General features: G+C 34.4%; 1 protein-coding gene across 2 annotated transcripts in view; it reads left to right on the top strand.

The window, feature by feature from the left end:
* EDIL3 (EGF like repeats and discoidin domains 3) overlaps positions 1 to 20,980 on the top strand; it is a 437,617-nt gene that overhangs the window by 390,911 nt on the left and 25,726 nt on the right. For both annotated transcript variants that reach the window (XM_061187979.1, XM_061187978.1), the window contains one exon: positions 6,321 to 6,476. In XM_061187979.1, the coding sequence (XP_061043962.1) occupies positions 6,321 to 6,476 (156 nt within the window). The remainder of the gene's footprint in view (positions 1 to 6,320; positions 6,477 to 20,980) is intronic.

Genomic DNA, 20,980 nt, shown 5'->3' with positions numbered 1-20,980 from the left:
TATAGATAATTATATTAGCTTCAAAGTTATTTCTGCTTAATGAGTTAATTTTACAAAGCTCCTTGAAGTTATAAAATACGTAATCAAAAATAACTGATATAACATAAAAGCAAAAACTAGAGCATTGTAGATGCAGCAGAGCACCATATTTCTGTGGTAAATCTCTTTGGTCTTTTTGTTCACTTTTTTTGAACACCTATTTATCTATATCACTTTTCATTTTCCTCACCCCTTTAAGAACATCTCCATGAAAATCATCAGACTTTCCTTGGTCTGCCTTGTCTCCTCCCAGGGAGCCATCTGTCAGGGTGTTATGCAGATAATCTGAAATGTAGTTCATCTTGACCTTTTTCAAACAAATGCTCTTAGTTTTTCTACACTGTTTTTCTAAGTTAGACACTCTAAAAATATGTATGCTTTGCTAAAACATTGTAGGATGTTTTACAACAAAAAAAGGTATATTCCTACATAACACTCATGCAATACTTTTTTCTTTACTTATATATCATTTAAGCCTCTTTCTATATAGATCTTCTTTTTTCACTCTTATAATTAAAGGAAAACAAATCACCCACTATAATTTGGAGTCTAATTTTCTCTTAATATTTTTTAATTTAATTTTTATTTTATATTGTAGTATAGTTGATTTACAATGTTGTGTTAGTTTCAGGTGTACCACAAAGTGATTCAGTTATAAATATACACGTACCCATTCTTTCTCAGATTCATTGCATATATAGGTTTTTACAGAATATTGAGTTCCCTGTGCTATACAGTAGGTCCTTGCTGATTATCTATTTTATATATAGTAGTGTGTATATGTTAATCCCAAACTCCTAATTTATCCCTCCCCCCACCTTTCCACTTTGATAACCATAAGTTTGTTTTCGAAGTCTGTCTGTTTCTGTTTTGTAAATAAGTTCCTTTGTATCATTTCTTTTGGATTTCACATGTAAGTGATATCATAAGATATTTGTCTTTGTCTGACTTACTTCATTTAGTATGATAATCTCCAGGTCCATCCATGTTGCTGCAAATGGCATTATTTCATTCTTTTTTATGGCTGAGTAATATTCCATTGTATATATGTACCACATCTTTATTCATTCCTCTATCAATGGACATTTATGTTGCTTCCATGTCTTGGCTATTGTAAATAGTGCTGCCCTGAACATTGGGGTGCATGTATCTTTTCAAGTTGGAGTTTTCTCCAGATATACCCAGGAGATGGATCATATGGTAACTCTATTTTCAGTTTTTTAAGAACACTCAATACTGTTCTCCATAGTGGCTGTACCAGTTTACATTCCCACTAACAGTGTAGGATGTTTCCTTTTTCTCCACAGCCTCTCCAGCATTTATTCTTTGAAGACTTTTTGATGACGGCCATTCTGACCAATGTGAGGTGACACCTCATTGTATTTTTGATTCGCATCTCTCTAACAGTTAGCGATGTTGAGCATCTTTTCATGTGCTTTTTGGCCACCTGTATGTCTTCTTTGGAGAAATGTCTATTTAGCTCTTCTGCCCATTTTTTTGATTTGGTGTTTGTTGTTTTGATATTGAGCTGCATGAGCTGTTTATATATTTTGGAGATTAAGCACTTTTTGGTCGCATCATTTGCAAATACTTTCTCCCATTCTGTGGGTTGTCCTTTCATTTTGTTTATGGTTTCCTTTGATGTGCAAAAGCTTTTAAGTTTAATTAGGTCCCATTTGTTTATTTTTGTTTTTATTTTCATACTCTAGGAGACAGATCAAAGAAGATACTGCTGCAATTTATGTCAAAGAGTGTTCTGCCTGTGTGTTCCTTTAAGAATTTTATAGAATCCACTCTTACATTTAGGTCTTTAATCCATTTTGAGTTTATTTTTGTGTAAGGTGTTAGAGAATATTCTAATTTCATTCTTTTACATGTAGCTGTCCAGTTTTCCCAGCACCACTTATTGAAGAGACTGTCTCTGCTCCATTGTATATTCTTGCCTCCTTTGTTGTAGATTAATTGACCATAGGTGCCTGGGTTTATTTCTGGGCCTTCTATCCTGTTCCATTGATCTATAGTTCTCTTTTTCTGCCAGTACCACACTGTTTTAATGACTGTAGCTTTGTAGTATAGTCTGAAGTCAGGGAGCCTGATTACTCCAGCTCCATTTTTCTTTCTTAGGATTGCTTTGGCTGTATGGGGTCTTTTCTGTTTCCACACAAATTTAAAATTTTTTTGTTCTAGGTCTGTGAAAGATGCCATTGGTAATTTGATAGGGATTGCATTGCATATGTAGATTGTATTGGGGAGTAGAGTCATTTTCACAATATTGATTCTTCCAATCCAAGAACATGGTATATCTTTCCATCTGTTTGTGTCATCTTCGATTTCTTTCATCAGCATCTTAGTTTTCAGAGTACGGGTCTTTTGCCTCCTTAAGTAGGTTTATTCCTAAGTATTTTATTCTTTTTGATGCGATAGTAAATGGTATTGTTTCCTTAATTTCTCTTTCTGATCTTTGGTTGTTAGTATATAGAAATGCAACAGATTTCTGTGTATTACTTTTGTATCCTGCAACTTTACTGAGTTCATTGATGGGCTCTAGTAGTTTTCTGATAGCATCTTTAGGATTTTCTATGTATACTATCATGTCATCTGCAAAGAGTGAGACCATTTCCCTATTGTAATATAATCTTAATATTTAAATAGAGATGCACAACATTCCATAAATTAATTATATTCTTAATTAACCATTTCACCCATAAATGTGAATTTTAGTTACTCAATATTTTCTCTACTTTCAGTAAAGATGAAATGACTGTCTTTGTGTACATCCTGAGAAGGTGGCCAAAATATGCTATGATCAAGAAGTTGCTTCTAGGACAATCTGGCCACCTGATTTCCCTGTTTCCATATTTATGTTTCTAAAAGGTACTCTGAGACCAATATTAGATTCTTCCCCCAGATTTATTTATTGTTTTATTGTTAACAAAGTTTTAATACTCCTATATATTGTTTTACACACATATATTAACTCATTTAATCCTCATAAAATCCTTAAAATCCTAATAAAGGGACTATTCTCATTTTTTCAAATGAGGATATTGTGCTGTAGAGAGGTAAAGTACCTTGCCCAAAGGCATACAGCTAGTAAGGGTAGAGCCAGTTTGTGAACCCAGACCATTCAGCTCTACTAGAATAGGCTGACTTTCACAATCACATTCCTGAAGATTGGAGAGGATTTTAAACTAGTTGCCTTCCCAATAAAAATTGTTGGTACAACTATGACGATGTTTCCTTAACCAGTAATGCCACGTAGAGAAACAAGAGGAAAGCAGCTAGCATTTTCTGCTGTGATACACTGCAGCATCCTTAGCCACGGGTTGGTTTTGTCTGCAGAACATACTTAGGAAGTAGCTCCAGCTTAATCCAGCAAAACCTTTACTGAGGACAGTTACATGTTAGGTACTTTTAATACAGATCCGGACATGAAGTGCAGTGCATTAAGCCAAATGTCTACCCATGTCCCAGCTTAGTGCCCTAAATAACCTGCTCTATCTGAGCCAAACCTTGGGAGGTGAGGGTCTAAAATAGCAGACTCATATTTGCAGTACAACTTTAACTCAGAAAATCTGCAAGAGGACAGAGTGGTCCTGGGCCAGGGGTAGGCATAGGTCCAGAAGAGTGGGCTTTTCTGGGATCATCTTGCATGATGAACATGAGAGTGATGTGTCCTTTCAGTGTGTCGCAGAGTGAGATCTGTACACCCCTCTTGTAGCAACCTCATGTTAAGTGTGGGATGCTGATTATTTTTATACTGAAAGAAGGTTTGCTTAGGCCTGGTATTCTAAGTTTATAATGTAGCAAATTTTAGGACCAAATCCAGCTTGAAACAGATTGCTGACTATTTAAATCGAGGAGTTGACTTAACTGGAACAAAAAAGAAAAACATTTCTGGATCAAAAAAAAAAAAAAAAAAAAAAAGCTGGAGAAGGGGAGCCGTTAAAGTGGGAGAAAAACAGATCTGTTAGAAAGAGCCAAGACACACAACTTAAGGAGAAAACATCTCCACCCAGCAGGAAACCCTGACTTTAAGAAATACCACTGAAAGAGAGATGCTCCAAGACTCCTCACTGCATCATCTTAGCTTAGGATTTATAGACATTTAGGCACTGAAGAATCCACTGGAGGTATTCTTGGTGTCAGTTTGAGTTCCTGTATGTTTACAGCCTTGATGACAACACAGTGACTCAGAGTACTGTAAGACTTTTTTTCCATTTATTGAGTGTCAGCAACATTAAGAGCACTTTGAAGACCAGTGGCTAGGCCTAGACGTTTCTGCGCAATTAGATTTGGATTTAGTACAGCAACAGCAATCCACATTTTTAAGCCCAGACAGCTAAAGAACAGAGAGGAAATTCATGTTTAAAGACAGCGCTCTCATAATATTGTAAAGCCTGGATTGCTTTTGTTTGGGGCTTAGAGTGGCTGTACGTTTGATGAGTGTGGTGAGAAAGCTTTGAGATTCTTCAGAAATTTCTGAAATAGTCACAGAGAATGGGAAGAAATCATTGAGTTAGAATCCATATGCGGAACTTTGAATCAGAAAGACATGGATTTGAATCTGGGATCCTCCCTTTACTGACTGTTGATCTTTCGGTCACATGTCATGTTATGTTACCTCCCTAGCAACTGTTCCCTCTAAAGTGGAGATGATATCCTACCAGAAAACAGTATTAAGAGGAGTCACTGAAGACTTACCACAAAGCATTTAGCATTATGTGAGGCAGCAACAGTTTCCTTCCCAGGATATCATAATTTTGCCATCCTGCATTGCCACTGGACACGCAAGATATTTTAAGTGACATAATACATATTTGGAAAGTAGTAACAACATTATATTTTATAATTTTTTATAAACTTTCTAGAATGTTTTAATAAAGTATTAAGGGTGGTTTTCTGTCTTAATCCATTGTCCAGCTTGAGCCTAATGTCTTTGATGAATGTTACAAAAAGAGGGCAAAAAGCCCATGTGAATTTTTTAAGAAATATAATCCTATGCCATGAAACATTGGTAACGTTTTCATATCTTTATTGATGAGCATCTATGTCACTTAATATGGTCTATTCAATGCAGTCTCCCTAGTCCCCTCTTCTCATTGATGACCTGCGTCTGACCCATGACTGTCTATTTGTAGCTACAAACATCTCTCAGGATGGAGAACCTGAAATAGAAACAAAAGGTCATAGTGGTTGAAAGCCACTAAGGTCACACATGAGATCATGACAGTTGAAGATGATAAGATCAAGGATGTAGCAGTGCACTTAGTCATAGGAAGTAGGAAGAAGTAGGTGGCTATTGTGGGAGGAGAGAGGAAGCTATAGATCAAGGAACATTAATACAACAAATGGTAAAGGTCTTAATAAGAATTGTCCACATGGAAAACAAAGTTTCCTATAATTTTTCTTTTAATTAGCATCATAAGATATAAGAAAAGATGCATGAATTAGAGAACAAAGAGGGGAAATACTATTCAATGTTATGTATTCTTCTTTGATGAAAATCATTCCTATCTTTTGCATTTCAGTGTTGCAGTTGATGAATTTAATGCTTACTAAATCACCGTGGGTCTTATGCCCTTTAATATATATTTTGCAACAATGAGCACATTGTGAGCACAGATCCCACAAGTCATGGATGCATATTTTAATTCTCTCTCATTTTTGAAGAATACTTGACTTCCTCCTCAACAGTTTTAGGGTTGTAGTTTTCTGAAAGATGATTTTCATTGGACAATGATTACTATTACTCAATTATATATTACTGAACTGATTAAAATTCATGGAAACAGGGTTGACTTTTTAATGCTTAATTAGGAAACATCAAATTTTTTTGTTCCTGATACGTACACAGCTATAATTTTTATTACTATAAAATTGACCAATAAAGTCAGAAAATTGATTTATAAGCACAGACTCTGGGAGATGATGATCAGTCTCAAGAAGATCAGCCTTGCCAGTTTTGTACTATCTCAGTTACACAAAAACCACATGCTAGATGAGTCAGTTTCATATAAAATTGACTGGTAGACTGAAAAGACCACCACTTTATTTAAAAATGCTCAAAATGGTTGTTCAAATTTTCAGCCAGGTTTACCCAGTGGCATAATCAAAATCACAAGCCAATAATAAACTCAGTCTTCTATTTCAAAATACAAATAATCAAGTGGATTTTTGGCTTTAGGATATATATTTCTTAATCTCCTGAGTTCAAAAGAATTGCAAATTTATAATGGACTCTATCGTGGCATTTGAATTATGTCTTTTCCTTTTTGTAGGTGGATCTTCTGGTCCCTACCAAAGTGACTGGCATTATTACACAAGGAGCTAAAGATTTTGGTCATGTGCAGTTTGTAGGCTCCTACAAACTAGCTTACAGCAATGATGGAGAACACTGGACAGTATACCAGGATGAAAAGCAAAGAAAAGATAAGGTAAGTCATTCTGGTGGTTTGATGACATACAGAAGTAGAGGATCAAATTGTTTAACATTTTTTATTTCCTTGATTATTTTGATAATTAGGAATTGTAGAATTATAATTATAGAAGTGAACAGATTTGATGATTATACTAGTTCATTGAAATTAAAATAGGGATGTTTCTCTGCTCAGTTTCCTTGATTGTGTTTTAATTCATAGATTAATATTTTGACCTGTAAAATCTGTGTTTTAATATTATAATGATCAGTATATATTGATGCACTTAAACTTCTACACCAGACGATCTCTAATTGTTTTGCTAAAGGTTCTTACTATGTTGAACATCTTTGTATCTACTGGTAGCTACTGGTCTGAATGTCTGTGGGATTCTGGAGAATGAAAGTGCTCAAGGGTAATATCAATAACTAATTGGATCAGATGTTAAAATATGGCCTTAGATTAATGAAATTGAATGAATTTGTTGCTTAGAGTCTGTGCAAAGAACTGTACCTTTCTGAAGACATCAGTAGAAACGTAATCTCTTATTTCAGTGATTTTGGGGAAAATATAATACACTTTCATACATGTTAAGCATTTCTGAGTTAATAATGATTTTTCCATTTTATGTAACCCCTTTAGTTCCTTACTGTTGTTGTATTATTAACCAATAGAAAGGTTGGGAATATCTTTCTTTCTTCAAGTATGCAAGGTAGAGAATTTAATTTTCCCAGAAATACTAAGACTGGAGTGACTATTTCAATGAGACTATAAAGTATGAATTCAGTTCACACAAAATTTATTTTAGGGGAGATGTGTTTTAGGTTAAGATTACAAAACCACAACTCTTTACCTTTTAATGTCTCAGAATATGCTCATTTAGCATCTCAGGACAGACATATTCACTTAACACCTCAGAACACACACACATTTTGCGTTTTAACATCTCAGAAATTCGTGTATCTCAATGTCACAATCTAATAGCCCTTACTATATTCTAGAAGAATGTAAAATAATGGCATGTTTTATAATCAGTGGCCTCTTAGATTGAATGAATATTGGGTATTTTGTAAGAATGTCTTCAAATTTTTTGAGGTGTAGACAAGTGTCTGCTATGATTTATATCAAATAACTATTTCAATTCTTGTTTTCACCTTTTACAGTAGGCATTTTGATGTGTAAAGAATGCAAATATATTCCATAAGATGAAATTTTCTAAACTTCATAAATTATACAGTTCTTGAAATTAATTTTAAGATAATTATTCTCATCTATAATCCATGTGCAATATTCACTGAAAAGCACATTTGTAATATTTAAATCCTTATATAAGTTGATTTAGGGAAGAGGTGTAAACCATTGTGCTGGTGAAATACTTCTTGTCTCCATTTATATTAAGCATATGATTTAATGATTATTTGTGAATCATTTTTTAAATTTCCCTAATTGATAGACTGGACATTGTTATTTATGCATTTTATTTCATTATCTCAGTCTGAAATGTACATAAAACTTTTGTGTCAAGTTGGCCAAGTGATTAGATAGTGTTGTTCAGGGTTTCTATATCCTCCCTGATTTTCTAGCTACTTGTACTAAAAATTCCAGAGAGAGCAATGTGGAAAATCCAACTCTAACCATTGATTTCTCTATTTCTCCTGGCAGTTATTGGTATTTGCTTCATGTATTTTGAAAGTCTGTTGAAAGATATATGAATGATTAGGGTTGTAATGTCCTCTTAATCAAATAACTCTTTTATCATTAGAAAATGACCTTCTTTATTCCTGGTGGTATTTTTGCTCTGAAACCTACTTTGCTGCTATTCATAGAGGTACTCTAGCTTCCTTTTGATTAGTACTACATTGGTATATGTTTTCTCCATCCTTTTACTTCTAACTATTTCTACTTTATATTTAAAATGCATTTTTTCTATGCAGCATATAGTTGTTTCCTTTTTTCCAATTCAACTATCTCTGCTTTTTAACTGGAGCATTTAGACCATTTATATTTATATGAGTATTGACGTAATTGGGTATAAATCTATCATGTTGCTATTTATTTCCTATATGTCTTATCTTTTATTTCATTTTTTCCTATTTTCAGCCTTCTTTTGAATTAATAGAATTTTTTAGTGATTCCATTGTGCTTCATTTGTTGACTTATTTGCTATAACTTTTTTTGTTATTTTAGTCACTGCTTTAGGTTTTGTAATATACATTTTAAACTTATCGAGTCTACCTTCAAATTAATGTAGAGCCCCGGAAACATACCTCCATAAGCACAAGCAAAATAGATTATAGTTATAAATCCACGTACTTAGGAGCCACACTTACTATAACACATGATTTTGCCACTCCCCAAATAAGTCTTATTGTAAAGAAAGAAAAAGACTCCCACTAGGCAAGTTGGAAAGTCATGAGAGTAAACTGACACGTTCAGTGAAAAGGATGTAAGCCAGAATCCTCATGCGAGACAATGTCACGTCACCTATCCAATGTAAAATTTCTGAAAAAATAAACCATTTTAGAATTATAGATATGACAGTTGGCTAAACTCAGTCAGTATAACTGGTAGTTTTAAAATTAAATTTATCCAGTCTGTTTTTAATATTATAATTAGTTTGGTACATTGAAGAAAAGCCTTAATAAGTTTACTATTTATTACCAAAGGAAACAACTAACACCAATAAACAATACATAGAATGCTGTAGTTGCTATTATAATAAAGAAATACTTTATGTATAAGAAGGAAATGCAGGACATAAACATCTCCATTCCTACAGAGAAGGGAATTTTATAAACGAAATGAGAAAATGGATTGCATGAGTTCTTTCAGCACTTGGAAATACAGGCATTTTACACACACACACACACACACACACACACACACACACACGTATATACACATATATATCCCAATAAAAATATGTTTATATATATATCCAAGTAATTATTGTGCTTTGTTTTTATTATTACTATTATTACTAGCAATTTAAGTATCATTTCATATATTCTTTATAGAAGTGCTCTTCTTCTTTCGAGAGGTCCTACACAACGCATTAATTAATTTTTCTGAAGTTGAATAAGCCATCTTCTATTCATTCTTAGTATTATTTGTGTCTTGTTTTCCATGGTTGCTTTCCACAAGGGAAAAAAAGTCTTCGATATTTAAAAGTGTAATTCAACTACAAGCTTTCATGGAGATAAATATTAAATGAATTGAGTGTTTCAGGGGAAAATATATGCCTGTGAGATATTTTATATATGCACATTTCAAAAGGAAATATTTACAAAGTTTTCTTTTCTTTCTTTTTTTTTTTAAACACCCAATGTCCTCCAAATGCCCTTTGGAGCTTTCTGTTTTTGATCGAGGATCCAATTAAGATTCACATGATGTATTTATCATATATCTTTAGTCTCCTTTAGAGTAATTCTCTTGTCATTTTTTTCTTCCAAAACATGGACATTTTAAAGAGTCTAGGCCAGATGTCTTGCACAGGATCTCACAGCGTGGTTTCATCTGTTTCCTCATGATTTTCTTTTCTTTGAATTTTATTTTATTTATTTTTTATACAGCAGGTTCTTAATAGTTATCTATTTATACATAATTAATGTATATATGTCCAATGCGTTCCACCACAACCACCACCCCCCGCCACTTTCCCCCTTGGTGTCCATACATTTGTTCTCTACATCTGCGTCTCTATTTCTGCCTTGCAAACTGGTTCATCTGTACTATTTTTCTAGATTCCACATATATGCATTAATATACGACACTTGTTTTTCTCTTTCTGACTTACTTCACTCTGTATGACAGTCTCTAGGTCCATCCACATCTCTACAAATGTCCCAATTTTGTTCCTTTTAATGGCTGAGTAATATTCCATTGTATATATGTACCACATCTTCTTTAACCATTTATCTGTCGATGGGCATTTAGGTTGCTTCCATGACCTGTCTATTGTAAATAGTGCTGCAGTGAACATAGGGGTGCATGTGTCTTTTGGAATTATGGTTTTCTCTGGGTATATGCCCAGTAGTGGGATTGCTGGGTCATATGGTAATTCTATTTTTAGTTTTTTAAGGAACGTCCATACTGTACTCCAGAGTGGCTGTATCAATTTACATTCCCACCAACAGTGCAAGAGGGTTCCCTTTTCTCCACACCCTCTCCAGCATTTATTGTTTGTAGATTTTTTGGTGAAGCCCACTCTAACTGGTGTGAGGTGATACCTCATTGTAGTTTTGATTTGCATTTCTCTAATAATTAGTGATGTTGAGCAGCTTTTCATTTGCCTCTTGGCCATCTTTATGTCTTCTTTGGAGAGATGTCTATACAGGTCTTCAGCCCATTATTAAATTGGGTTGTTTGTTTTTTTAATATTGAGATGCATGAGCTGTTTATATATTTTGGAGATTAATCCTTTGTCCATTGATTTGTTTGCAAATATTTTCTCGCATTCTGAGGGTTGTAATTTTGTCTTGTTTATAGTTTCCTTTCCTGTGCAAAAGCTTTTAAGTTTCATTAGGTCCCATTTGTTTATTTTCGTTTTTATTTCCATTACTCTAGGAGGTGGGTCAAAAAATATCTTGCTGTGATTTATGTCATAGAGTGTTCTTCCTATGTTTTCCTCTAAGAGTTTTATAGTGTCTGGTCTTACATTTAGGTCTGTAATCCATTTTGAGTTTATTTTTGTGTATGGTGTTAGGGAGTGTTCTAATTTCATTCTTTTACATGTAGCTGTCCAGTTTTCCCAGCATTACTTATTGAAGAGGCTGTCTTTTCTCCATTGTATGTCCTTGCTTCCTTTGTCATAGATTAGTTGACCATAGGTGCGTGGGTTTACCTCTGGGCTTTCTATCCTGTTCCATTGATCTATATTTCTGTTTCTGTGCCAGTACCATATTGTCTTGATGACTGTAGCTTTGTAGTATAGTCTGAAGTCAGGGAGTCTGATTCCTCCAGCTCCGTTTCTTTCCCTCAAGATTGCTTTGGCTATTTGGGGTCTTTTGTGTCTCCATACAAACTTTAAGATTTTTTCTTCTAGTTCTATAAAAACTGCCATTGGTAATTTGATAGGGATTGCATTGAATCTGTAGATTGCTTTGGGTAGTATAGTAATTTTCACAATATTGATTCTTCCAATCCAAGAACATGATATATCCCTCCATCTGTGTCATCTTTGATTTCTTTCATCAGTGTCTCATAGTTTTCTGAGTACAGGTCTTTTACCTCCTTAGGTAGGTTTATTCCTAGGTATTTTATTCTTTTTGTTGCAATGGTGAATGGGATTGTTTCCTTAATTTCTCTTTCTAATCTTTCATTGTTAGTGTATAGGAATGCAAGAGATTTCTGTGCATTAATTTTGTATCCTGCATCTTTACCAAATTCATTGATTAGCTCTAGTAGTTTTCTGGTGGCATCTTTAGGATTCTCTATGTATAGTATCATGTCATCTGCAAACAGTGACAGTTTTACTTCTTCTTTTCCAATTTGTATTCCTTTTCTTTCTTTTTCTTCTCTGATTGCCGTGGCTAGGACTTCCAAAACTATGTTGAATAATAGTGGTGAGAGTGGACATCCTTGTCTTGTTCCTGATCTTCAAGGAAATGCTTTCAGTTTTTCACCATTGAGAATGATGTTTGCTGTGGGTTTTTCATATATGGCCTTTATTATGTTGAGGTAGGTTCCCTCTATGCCCACTTTCTGGAGAGTTTTTATCATAAATGGTGTTGAATTTTGTCAAAAGCTTTTTCTGCATCTATTGAGATGATCATATGGTTTTTCTTCTTCAATTTGTTTATATGGTGTATCACATTGATTGATTTGCGTGTATTGAAGAATCCTTGCATCCCTGGGATAAATCCCACTTGATCGTGGTGTATGATCCTTTTAATGTGTTGTTGGATTCTGTTTGCTAGTATTTTGTTGAGGATTTTTGCACCTATATTCATCAGTGATATTGGCCTGTAATTTTTTTTGTAGTATCTCTGTCTGGTTTTGGTATCAGGGTGATGGTGGCCTCACAGAATGAGTTTGGGATTGTTCCTTCCTCTGCAATTTTTGGAAGAGTTTGAGAAGGATAGGTGTTAGCTCTTCTCTAAATGTTTGATAGAATTCACCTGTGAAGCCTTCTGGTCCTGGACTTTTGTTTGTTGGAAGATTTTTAAATCACAGTTTCAATTTCATTACTTGTGATTGGTCTGTTCATATTTTCTATTTCTTCCTGGTTCAGTCTTGTAACGTTATACCTTTCTAAGAATTTGTCCATTTCTTCCAGGTTGTCCATTTTATTGGCATAGGGTTGCTTGTAGTAGTCTCTTATGATCCTTTGTATTTCTGCAGTGTCCATTGTAACTTCTCCTTTTTCATTTCTAATTCTGATTTCTGTTGATTTATTGATGAGTCTGGCTAATGGTTTATCAATTTTGTTTATCTTCTCAAAGAACCAGCTTTTAGTTTTATTGATCTTTGCTATTGTTTCCTTCATTTCTTTTTCATTTATTTCTGATCTGAATTTTATGATTTCTTTCCTTCTGCTAACTTTGGGGTTTTTTTGTTCTTCATTCTCTAATTGCTTTAGGTGTAAGGTTAGATTGTTTATTTGAGATTTTTCTTGTTTCTTGAGGTAGGATTGTACTGCTATAAACTTCGCTCTTAGAACTGCTGTTGCTGCATCCCATAGGTTTTGGATTGTCGTGTTTTCATTGTCATTTTTCTCTAAGTATTTTTTGATTTCCTCTTTGATTTCTTCAGTGATCTCTTGGTTATTTAGTAACGTATTGTTTAGCCTCCATGTGTTTGTGTTTCTTACGTTTTTTCCCCCTGTAATTGATTTCTAATCTCATAGCTTTGTGGTCGGAAAAGATGCTTGATATGATTTCAATTTTCTTAAATTTTCTGAGGCTTGTTTTGTGACCAAAGATGTGATCTATCCTGGAGAATGTTCCGTGTACACTTGAGAAGAAAGTGTAATCTGCTGTTTTCGGATGGAATGTCCTATAAATATCAATTAAATCTACTTGGTCTATTGTGTCATTTAAAGCTTGTGTTTCCTTATTAATTTTCTGTCTGGGTGATCTGTCCATTGGTGTAAGTAAGGGATTAAAGTCCCTCACTATTATTGTGTTACTGTCAATTTCCTCTTTTATAGCTGTTAGCATTTGTCTTACGTATTGAGGTGCTCCTATGTTAAATGCATATATATTCATAATTGTTATATCTTCTTCTTGGATTGATCCCTTGATCACTATGTTCTGTCCTTCCTTGTCTCTTGTAACAGTCTTTATTTTAAAGTCTATTTTGTCTGATATGAGTATTGTTACTCCAGCTTTCTTTTGATTTCCATTTGCATGGAATATCTTTTTCCATCCCTTCACTTTCAGTCTGTATGTTTCCCTGGATCTGAAGTGGGTCTCTTGTAGACAGCATATATATGGGTCTTGTTTTTGTATCCATTCAGCAAGCCTGTTTCTTTTGGTTGGAGCATTTAATCCATTCAAATTTAAGGTAATTATAGATATGTATGTTCCTATGACCATTTTCTTAATTGTTTTGGGTTTGTTTTTGTAGGTCCTTTCCTTCTCTTGTGTTTCCTACTTAGAGAAGCTCATTTAGCATTTGTTGTAGAGCTGGTGCTGAATTCTCTTAGTTTTTGCTTCTCTGTAAAGCTTTTGATTTCTCTGTCGAATCTGAATGAGATCCTTGCCAGGTAGAGTAATCTTGGTTTTATGTTCTTGCCTTTCATCACTTTAAACATATCATGCCACTCCCTTCTGGCTTGTAGAGTTTCTGCTGAGAAATCAGCTGTTAACCTTATGGGAGATCCCTTGTATGTTATTTGTCATTTTTCCCTTGTTGCTTTTAATAATTTTTCTTTGTCTTTAATTTTTGTCAATTTGCTTACTATGTGTCTTGGCATGTTTCTCCTTGGGTTTATCCTGCCCAGGACTCTCTGAGCTTTCTGGACTTGGGTGGCTATTTTCCTTTCCATGTTAGAAATTTTCGACTATAATCTCTTCAAATATTTTCTTGGGTCCTTTCTCTCTCTCTTCTCCTTCTGGGACCCCTATAATGTGAATATTGTTGCATTTAATGTTGTCCCAGAGGTCTCTTAGGCTGTATTCATTTCTTTTCATTCTTTTTTCTTTATTCTGTTCCATGGCAGTGAATTCCACCATTCTGTCTTCCAGTTTTCTTATCTGTTCTTCTGCCTCAGTTATTCTGCTATTGATTCCTTCCAGTGTATTTTTTATTTCAGTTATTGTATTGTTCATCTCTGTTTGTTTGTTCTTTAATTCTTCTAGGTGTTTGTTCTTTAATTCTTCTAGATCTTTGTTAAACATTTCTTGCATCTTCTTGATCTTTGTCTCCATTCTTTTTCTGAGGTCCTGGATCATCTTCATTTTCATTATTCTGAATTCTTTTTCTGGAAGGTTGCCTATCTCCACTTCATTTAGTTGTTTTTCTGGGGTTTCATATTGTTCCTTCATCTGGTACATAATCCTCTGCCTTTTCATTTTGTCTCTCTTTCTGTGAATGTGGTTTTCGTTCCACAGGCTGCAAAATTGTAGTTCTTCTTGCTTCTGCTGTCTGACCTCTCACAGAGTTTTCTAACTCCTTTTTTATGCCTTTCTGTTTTTATCGACTTCTTTAATTGATTTTGGGGGTATGTATGTGGAAGTCTAATGTATCAATAGATCCAGAAACAAGATTAATGTCAAGAAAGCAATGACAGGGAAAAATTATATACATACATAGGAGTATCTATACATATGTATGAATGCACATGTATATATGTGTGTGTGTGTGTGTGTGTGTGTATGTGTACATACACACCAGAAGTCACTTGCAGAAAAAAAGGTGCCTTGTTCTCTTCATTGAAATATTACTCTCTCCAGGCTTTCATAAGAATTGTAATTTACTTTAGTATTCTATTTTTGGACAAAATTCCCCATTAAATCTTTTGTTATTGAGCATGTGATGATACTGTCTCAATACAATCCCTGCATTCTTATTTTTCTCTTTCTAGTCTACAATATTTTCTAACATTTAACTAACTTTTGTATTTCTCTACAACATGGATTCAGATACACTTTTATTTAAAAGCCAAATGTTCCTTTGCTCTCATGAAAGTGATATTTGTTTTTATACTCTTGGGGCTGTTTCACTGCAGTTAGCAGGAAAATTGCAAAATTTGATAGACACTTTCTGCATTTACTTTTTAAGGTTAGAAGCCAAAGTAAAACAATAATAAATTTCAGGAAAAGTACTTATATGGAAAAATTAGAAATGAAACTGGGTTTTCCCAACCAATATATTAGTCATAATGTCATGGTGTTTAAGTAAACCTGAGTTTACACCATTGGAGCTTTCTTCTTTGGGAGAAGAGAAAAAATGCTGGTAATAGTCTATTTTGTCTCTCCCCCTGAAATTACCCAGGTTTTTTAAAAGCATAAGTCAAAAAATTACAACTTTACTCTGGGTTTTCTGTAAAAGAAAATCCCAAACCCTGTTTTTTATTGGTTCTTAAAAAGATGAATTCCACATATTCATCAAGAACTATTCTGCAACATCTTGGAACTCTCTAATTCAGTGGTTACCAAAATAGTCTGATGGTAACAGACTCATGGGGGAGCTAGTTAAGAAATACAGGGACTTTCCTGGTGGTCCAGTGGTTGAGAATCCGCCTTCCAATGCAGGCAACACAGGTTTGATCCCTGGTTGGGGAACTAAGATTCCCACATGCTGCGGGGCAACTAAGCCCACATGCTGCAGTGAAAGATCCTGCATGCCACAACTAAGACCCAATGCAACCAGATAAATAAATAAATATTTAAAGAAAAAGAAAAAGAAAGAAATACAGATTTCTGGGCCCTGCTTCAGACTCTCTGGGTAGGAACTGGGAATTTAAATGTTTACAGAAACCCCAGCTAATTTAAATAATAAGTGTGGGAAAGATGATTCTAATTGATACCAAAACTCAAATTAAGCTTTTGAAACTAAATGTAGTTTTGTATTTTTCTAGTGCGAGTGGAATTTATTATAATTCTTTAGGACTTTGGTTGGCCTCTAATTTGTCAGTAGAAGTCAACATGAATCAGTGTTTCCAAAAGTAAGTTTAGATTTTAATATGCTTGCCAATTCTCTTATGAACATCAGAAAGTAAACAGGTATTAGCTTTAAACAAATTTTAAATTTAAATAGATTTAAGTAGTTAGGAACACAGATTATGTGGGAAAGCATCTAGGAGAATGTGACATTTGTGTTCAGCAGTTATTGTCTACTCTATGCTAGATGTATGGGGCAGAGGCAGGGGGGAGTCTGAATATGACGTAGTGGCTCAAAGAACTCCCAGTCTAATAAGGAGCTCAGGAAAGGTGGAGAAACTGATTCAGTCAGCTTGTTTTGAAGAATCAAAATATCATCTACCCAATGTATCATTTGATAAAACAACTCTAGGAAAGAAGTAGCACATAGATGTCCATTTCAAAAAGTTCGTGACTCTCCAATAGAAAAAAAAGAATTCCTGGTCCTTCTCTACTTCTTTTTTTCCTCAACATCAGTGTGAAAAAGAGAAACAGCAGCATAACCCTCCTTAATAAAGCCTCCAAATCTGTATTGGAGGATATATCCAAATCCAAGAGTAATTACAGATGCCACAGGGCATGCTGTCCTTCCTGCTGATGCTAGCACTCTCAGGTAGCTGAAATTAAATTTGAATATTTAAAGCCTTAAAAGTCCAGCTCATCAGTGAAGCAGACTGAATGAGAATGAGACATCAGTCCGGTAGTCAATACCCATGCTGTTGTTTTGAAATTTGATCTGGATCAGAAATTTAGAACCTGAAGAATGCTCTAGGAAGTAAATAAATGTGATCCTCAGTGGCAATTGGTGAGGAGGATGCTAGGAGGGGAAAATGAAAGGGGGTGAATTAGTCTTTCAAGGAGGACCAGCCACATGTTTCTGAATAGCAAGATCAAGGACAGATCTCTCAATCTTGCATGGAGACCCTTAGTCTCATCCACTCAGAGTCCTCTTGCTGTTTTCCAGTAAGGCAGGGAGGGAAAGAAAAGGAGCTGCTTTTCTGAAAGCAATTTCCAAGAACTAATTGACTTTACACAAAACACTCAAATTCAAAAATAGCAAGTGAGTTGTGCCTCTATTTGCTAGAGATTTGTAATGTAGTCACAGTAGTGTACTTACTTAGGGATCTGGTGAGTGACTTAATTGGAAGTTAAAGAAACAAGGCTATAGTTTCAGCATTGTCTAAGAATAAGGACAGTGTTATTTAAAAAAAAACGCCATCTGGTATCAACTGTTACTTACAATTTTATCTGCTTTCTTCCTTGTCGTAATTCAATATTACGGGACCTGACTAGGATACAGTTGGTGTAAAGAATACAAAATTGCCTATGTTCACATAAATGTGGGTGTTATTGGATTTTGGAACTTAGGACACCACCTGAGAATATTTCCATTTTGGCAGAATATAAAGTTCAATGATGAGCTCACCCTTTTAAATTTTAAATTGTATGAAATAGCTCTGCCCAGGAGTAGATAGACGGAAGTAAATCATGGAATTCAGGGATTAAAAGAAAATAAGTTCAGTTATTTCAATATATACACCAACTGCAAAATTCAAGGAAATCCTGTAATTCCTTATATAGCTTTTGTAATGCATGATCTTGCCAAAAATAGAATGGGATCCCTGTAAATTTTGCTAAGGCCTCTGACCAAGAAGGCTGCATCTCAAGAAATATTCCAGCAGAGAAGAATTGATTCATTAAATGTTGTTTGCAGACCTAGATCTGCCTGCTGGATCGGGAAAGGGCAGGCACACTGAACAAATTTAAATTCGGAAAGCAGCAAATTGTCACAAGTAGTGTGAAAGCAGTTGGTAAGGTGCACAAAGGACATAATGGGGACTCACTTAGAGTCCGTTGTGAAGTGGGGGCTTTGGGTCAGAAACAAGGCAGAAGACTGGATGCAAGTCTAGAGGCAAACAGGGCTGGATCAGCTATAAGGAGACCTGTATTTCCATTTCCGTGTTTAACATGACCTCCAAACGGCCTGCCTACCCAAAGATGTTTGTTCCTGAACCTAGGGTGAAGAAGGGTTTCAGAGCAGGAAAGGAAGAGGAACAGGAAATGGAGCTTATGGGATGGAGTTGAGCAGGGAGAGGGTTAGTATTTAACTTAAAGAACTACAAGTGTAGAATCAAGTAACTATCTGCATGCTAGAAACAAAAGACAAGCTAGAGTGACAGACTAGCCACAGGAACCATCAGAAGCCAATGTATCTGAAGGAGCTCATTAATTTAAAAAAGACATTAGGTTTATTTGGAGACAGAATTAGAAACCTAGTTGCCTTTCTTCAAGGATCAGTTTTGAAGTTGCAAAGAAAATTCTTTTGTATGTCAGTTCACATTCTATAATATTAAAACTAGCAATGTAAAATATATGGTTCATTCTGGCCAATGAAGCGTTTAAATTTCTTAGAAGGAATTTGGATTTTTTAATCTTTATTTAAAACAAAAAGCAAAAGCAGAGTGCTTGTCTAAGGACATATCATCAGGTAGTAAAAAGAAAAATCAAACATCAGGCACAAAATCCATACAACTCACCAATTTGGGGGTGGGTTGGAGGAAGAAAAACATCCCTGCCACTATGACTCATATTTTGTGACAGATAACATCCAGCACAGATGCTATGAAACATCATTCTCAATAAGATCGAAGTTTATGCAGAAAAGAGAAAACAATACAGAGAAGTGCAGTAATGAGGAACGAATATATGTTTGTTCTTTGTGTTAATTATATATGTCTTGAAAACTCAACTTCTTTATTTTCAAAAAATTTGATAAACTACCTTAAAATTTGAAACAATATAGTCTTTGTAGTTAACAGATGTTTCTGCATGAATGAAAAAATATATGTGGAAAACACAAGGAATATGTTATAGTTATTCAAGTGAAATGTTCATAAATAAAAAATATTTTTTTTTATTATTGCCTGCTTTATGGCCTTACTTTTTCCAATACTCAAATACCAGAAACCTTAAAGTTTCTTAATTTTTGCCTTTCTAAACCACCATCACTCATCAAAAATTAATAAAAATTTCCTTACTGAAAATTCTGGATATCTAATGTTTATGTTTGACTTCCGTATTTTGAGACACAGTTGCATAATGAGAATATTCCTCAGTGGAAAAGAATTACTTTTTCTTTAGTTCATGCTTGTATTACTACTGTGAGGACTATCAAGTGTCAGACCAACTATGACCCTATGCATCGATTAAAAATATTAAAACATAAAAATATATATATTTTTTAGTTTTAGGTGTACCACATAGTGATTTGATATTTTTATAGATTATACTCCATTTAAAGTAATTAAAAATATTGGTTATATTCCCTGTGCTGTACAATATATCTTTGTATCCTATTAAAAAAATTTTTTTTACATATATATATATATTATATATATATATATATATATATAATATATATATATATAATATATATATATATACACACACATTCTTTTTTACATTCTTTTCCATTATGGTCTATCACGGGATATTGAATATAGTTCCCTATGCTATGCAGTAGGACCTTGTTGTTTATCCATTCTACATATTGATATGATGGTTTGCATCTGCTAATACCAAACTCCCAATCCACCCCTCCTTCAGCCCCCTCCCCCTTGGCAACCACAAGTCTGTTCTCTATGTCTGTTTGTCTGTTTCTGTCTTATAGATAGGTTCATTTGTGTCATATTTTAGATTCCACATATACATGATATCATATGGTATTTGTCTTTCTCTTTCTGACTTACTTCACTTAGTATGATAATCTCTAGGCCCATCCATGTTACTGCAAATGGCATTATTTCATTCTTTTTTATGGCTGAGTAGTATTCCATTGTATATATATATACCACATCTTCTTTATCCATTCATCTGTCGATGGATACTTAGGTTGTTTCCATGTCTTGGCTACTGTGAATAGTGTTTCTATGAACATAGGGGTGCATGTAACTTTTTGAATTATAGTTTTGTCCAGATATATGCCCAGGAGTGGGATTGTTGGATATCGCAACTCTATTTTTAGTTTTTTGAGGAATCTCCATAGTGTTCTCCATAGTGGCTGCACCAATTTACATTCCCACCAACAGCATAGGAGGGTTCCCTTTTCTCCACACCCTCTCTAGCATTTGTTATTTGTAGACATTTTAATGATGGCCATTCTGACTGGTGTGAGGTAGTACCTCATTATAGTTTTGATTTGCATCTCTCTAATAATTAGTGATGTTGAACATCTTTTCATGTGCCTGCTGGCCATATGTATGTCTTCTTTGGAAAAATGTCTATTTAGGTCTTCTACCCATCTTTTGATTGGGTTGTTTGGTTTTTTGTTATTGAGTTATATGGGTTATTTGTATATTTTGGAAATTAATCCCTTGTTGGTCGCATCATTTGTAAATATTTTCTCCCAGTCCATAGGTTGTCTTTTCATTTTGTTTA

Source organism: Eubalaena glacialis, chromosome 4, assembly GCF_028564815.1.
Source record: "Eubalaena glacialis isolate mEubGla1 chromosome 4, mEubGla1.1.hap2.+ XY, whole genome shotgun sequence".
Classification (NCBI taxonomy): domain Eukaryota; kingdom Metazoa; phylum Chordata; class Mammalia; order Artiodactyla; family Balaenidae; genus Eubalaena; species Eubalaena glacialis.
This window is presented reverse-complemented; position numbering and strand designations above follow the sequence as displayed.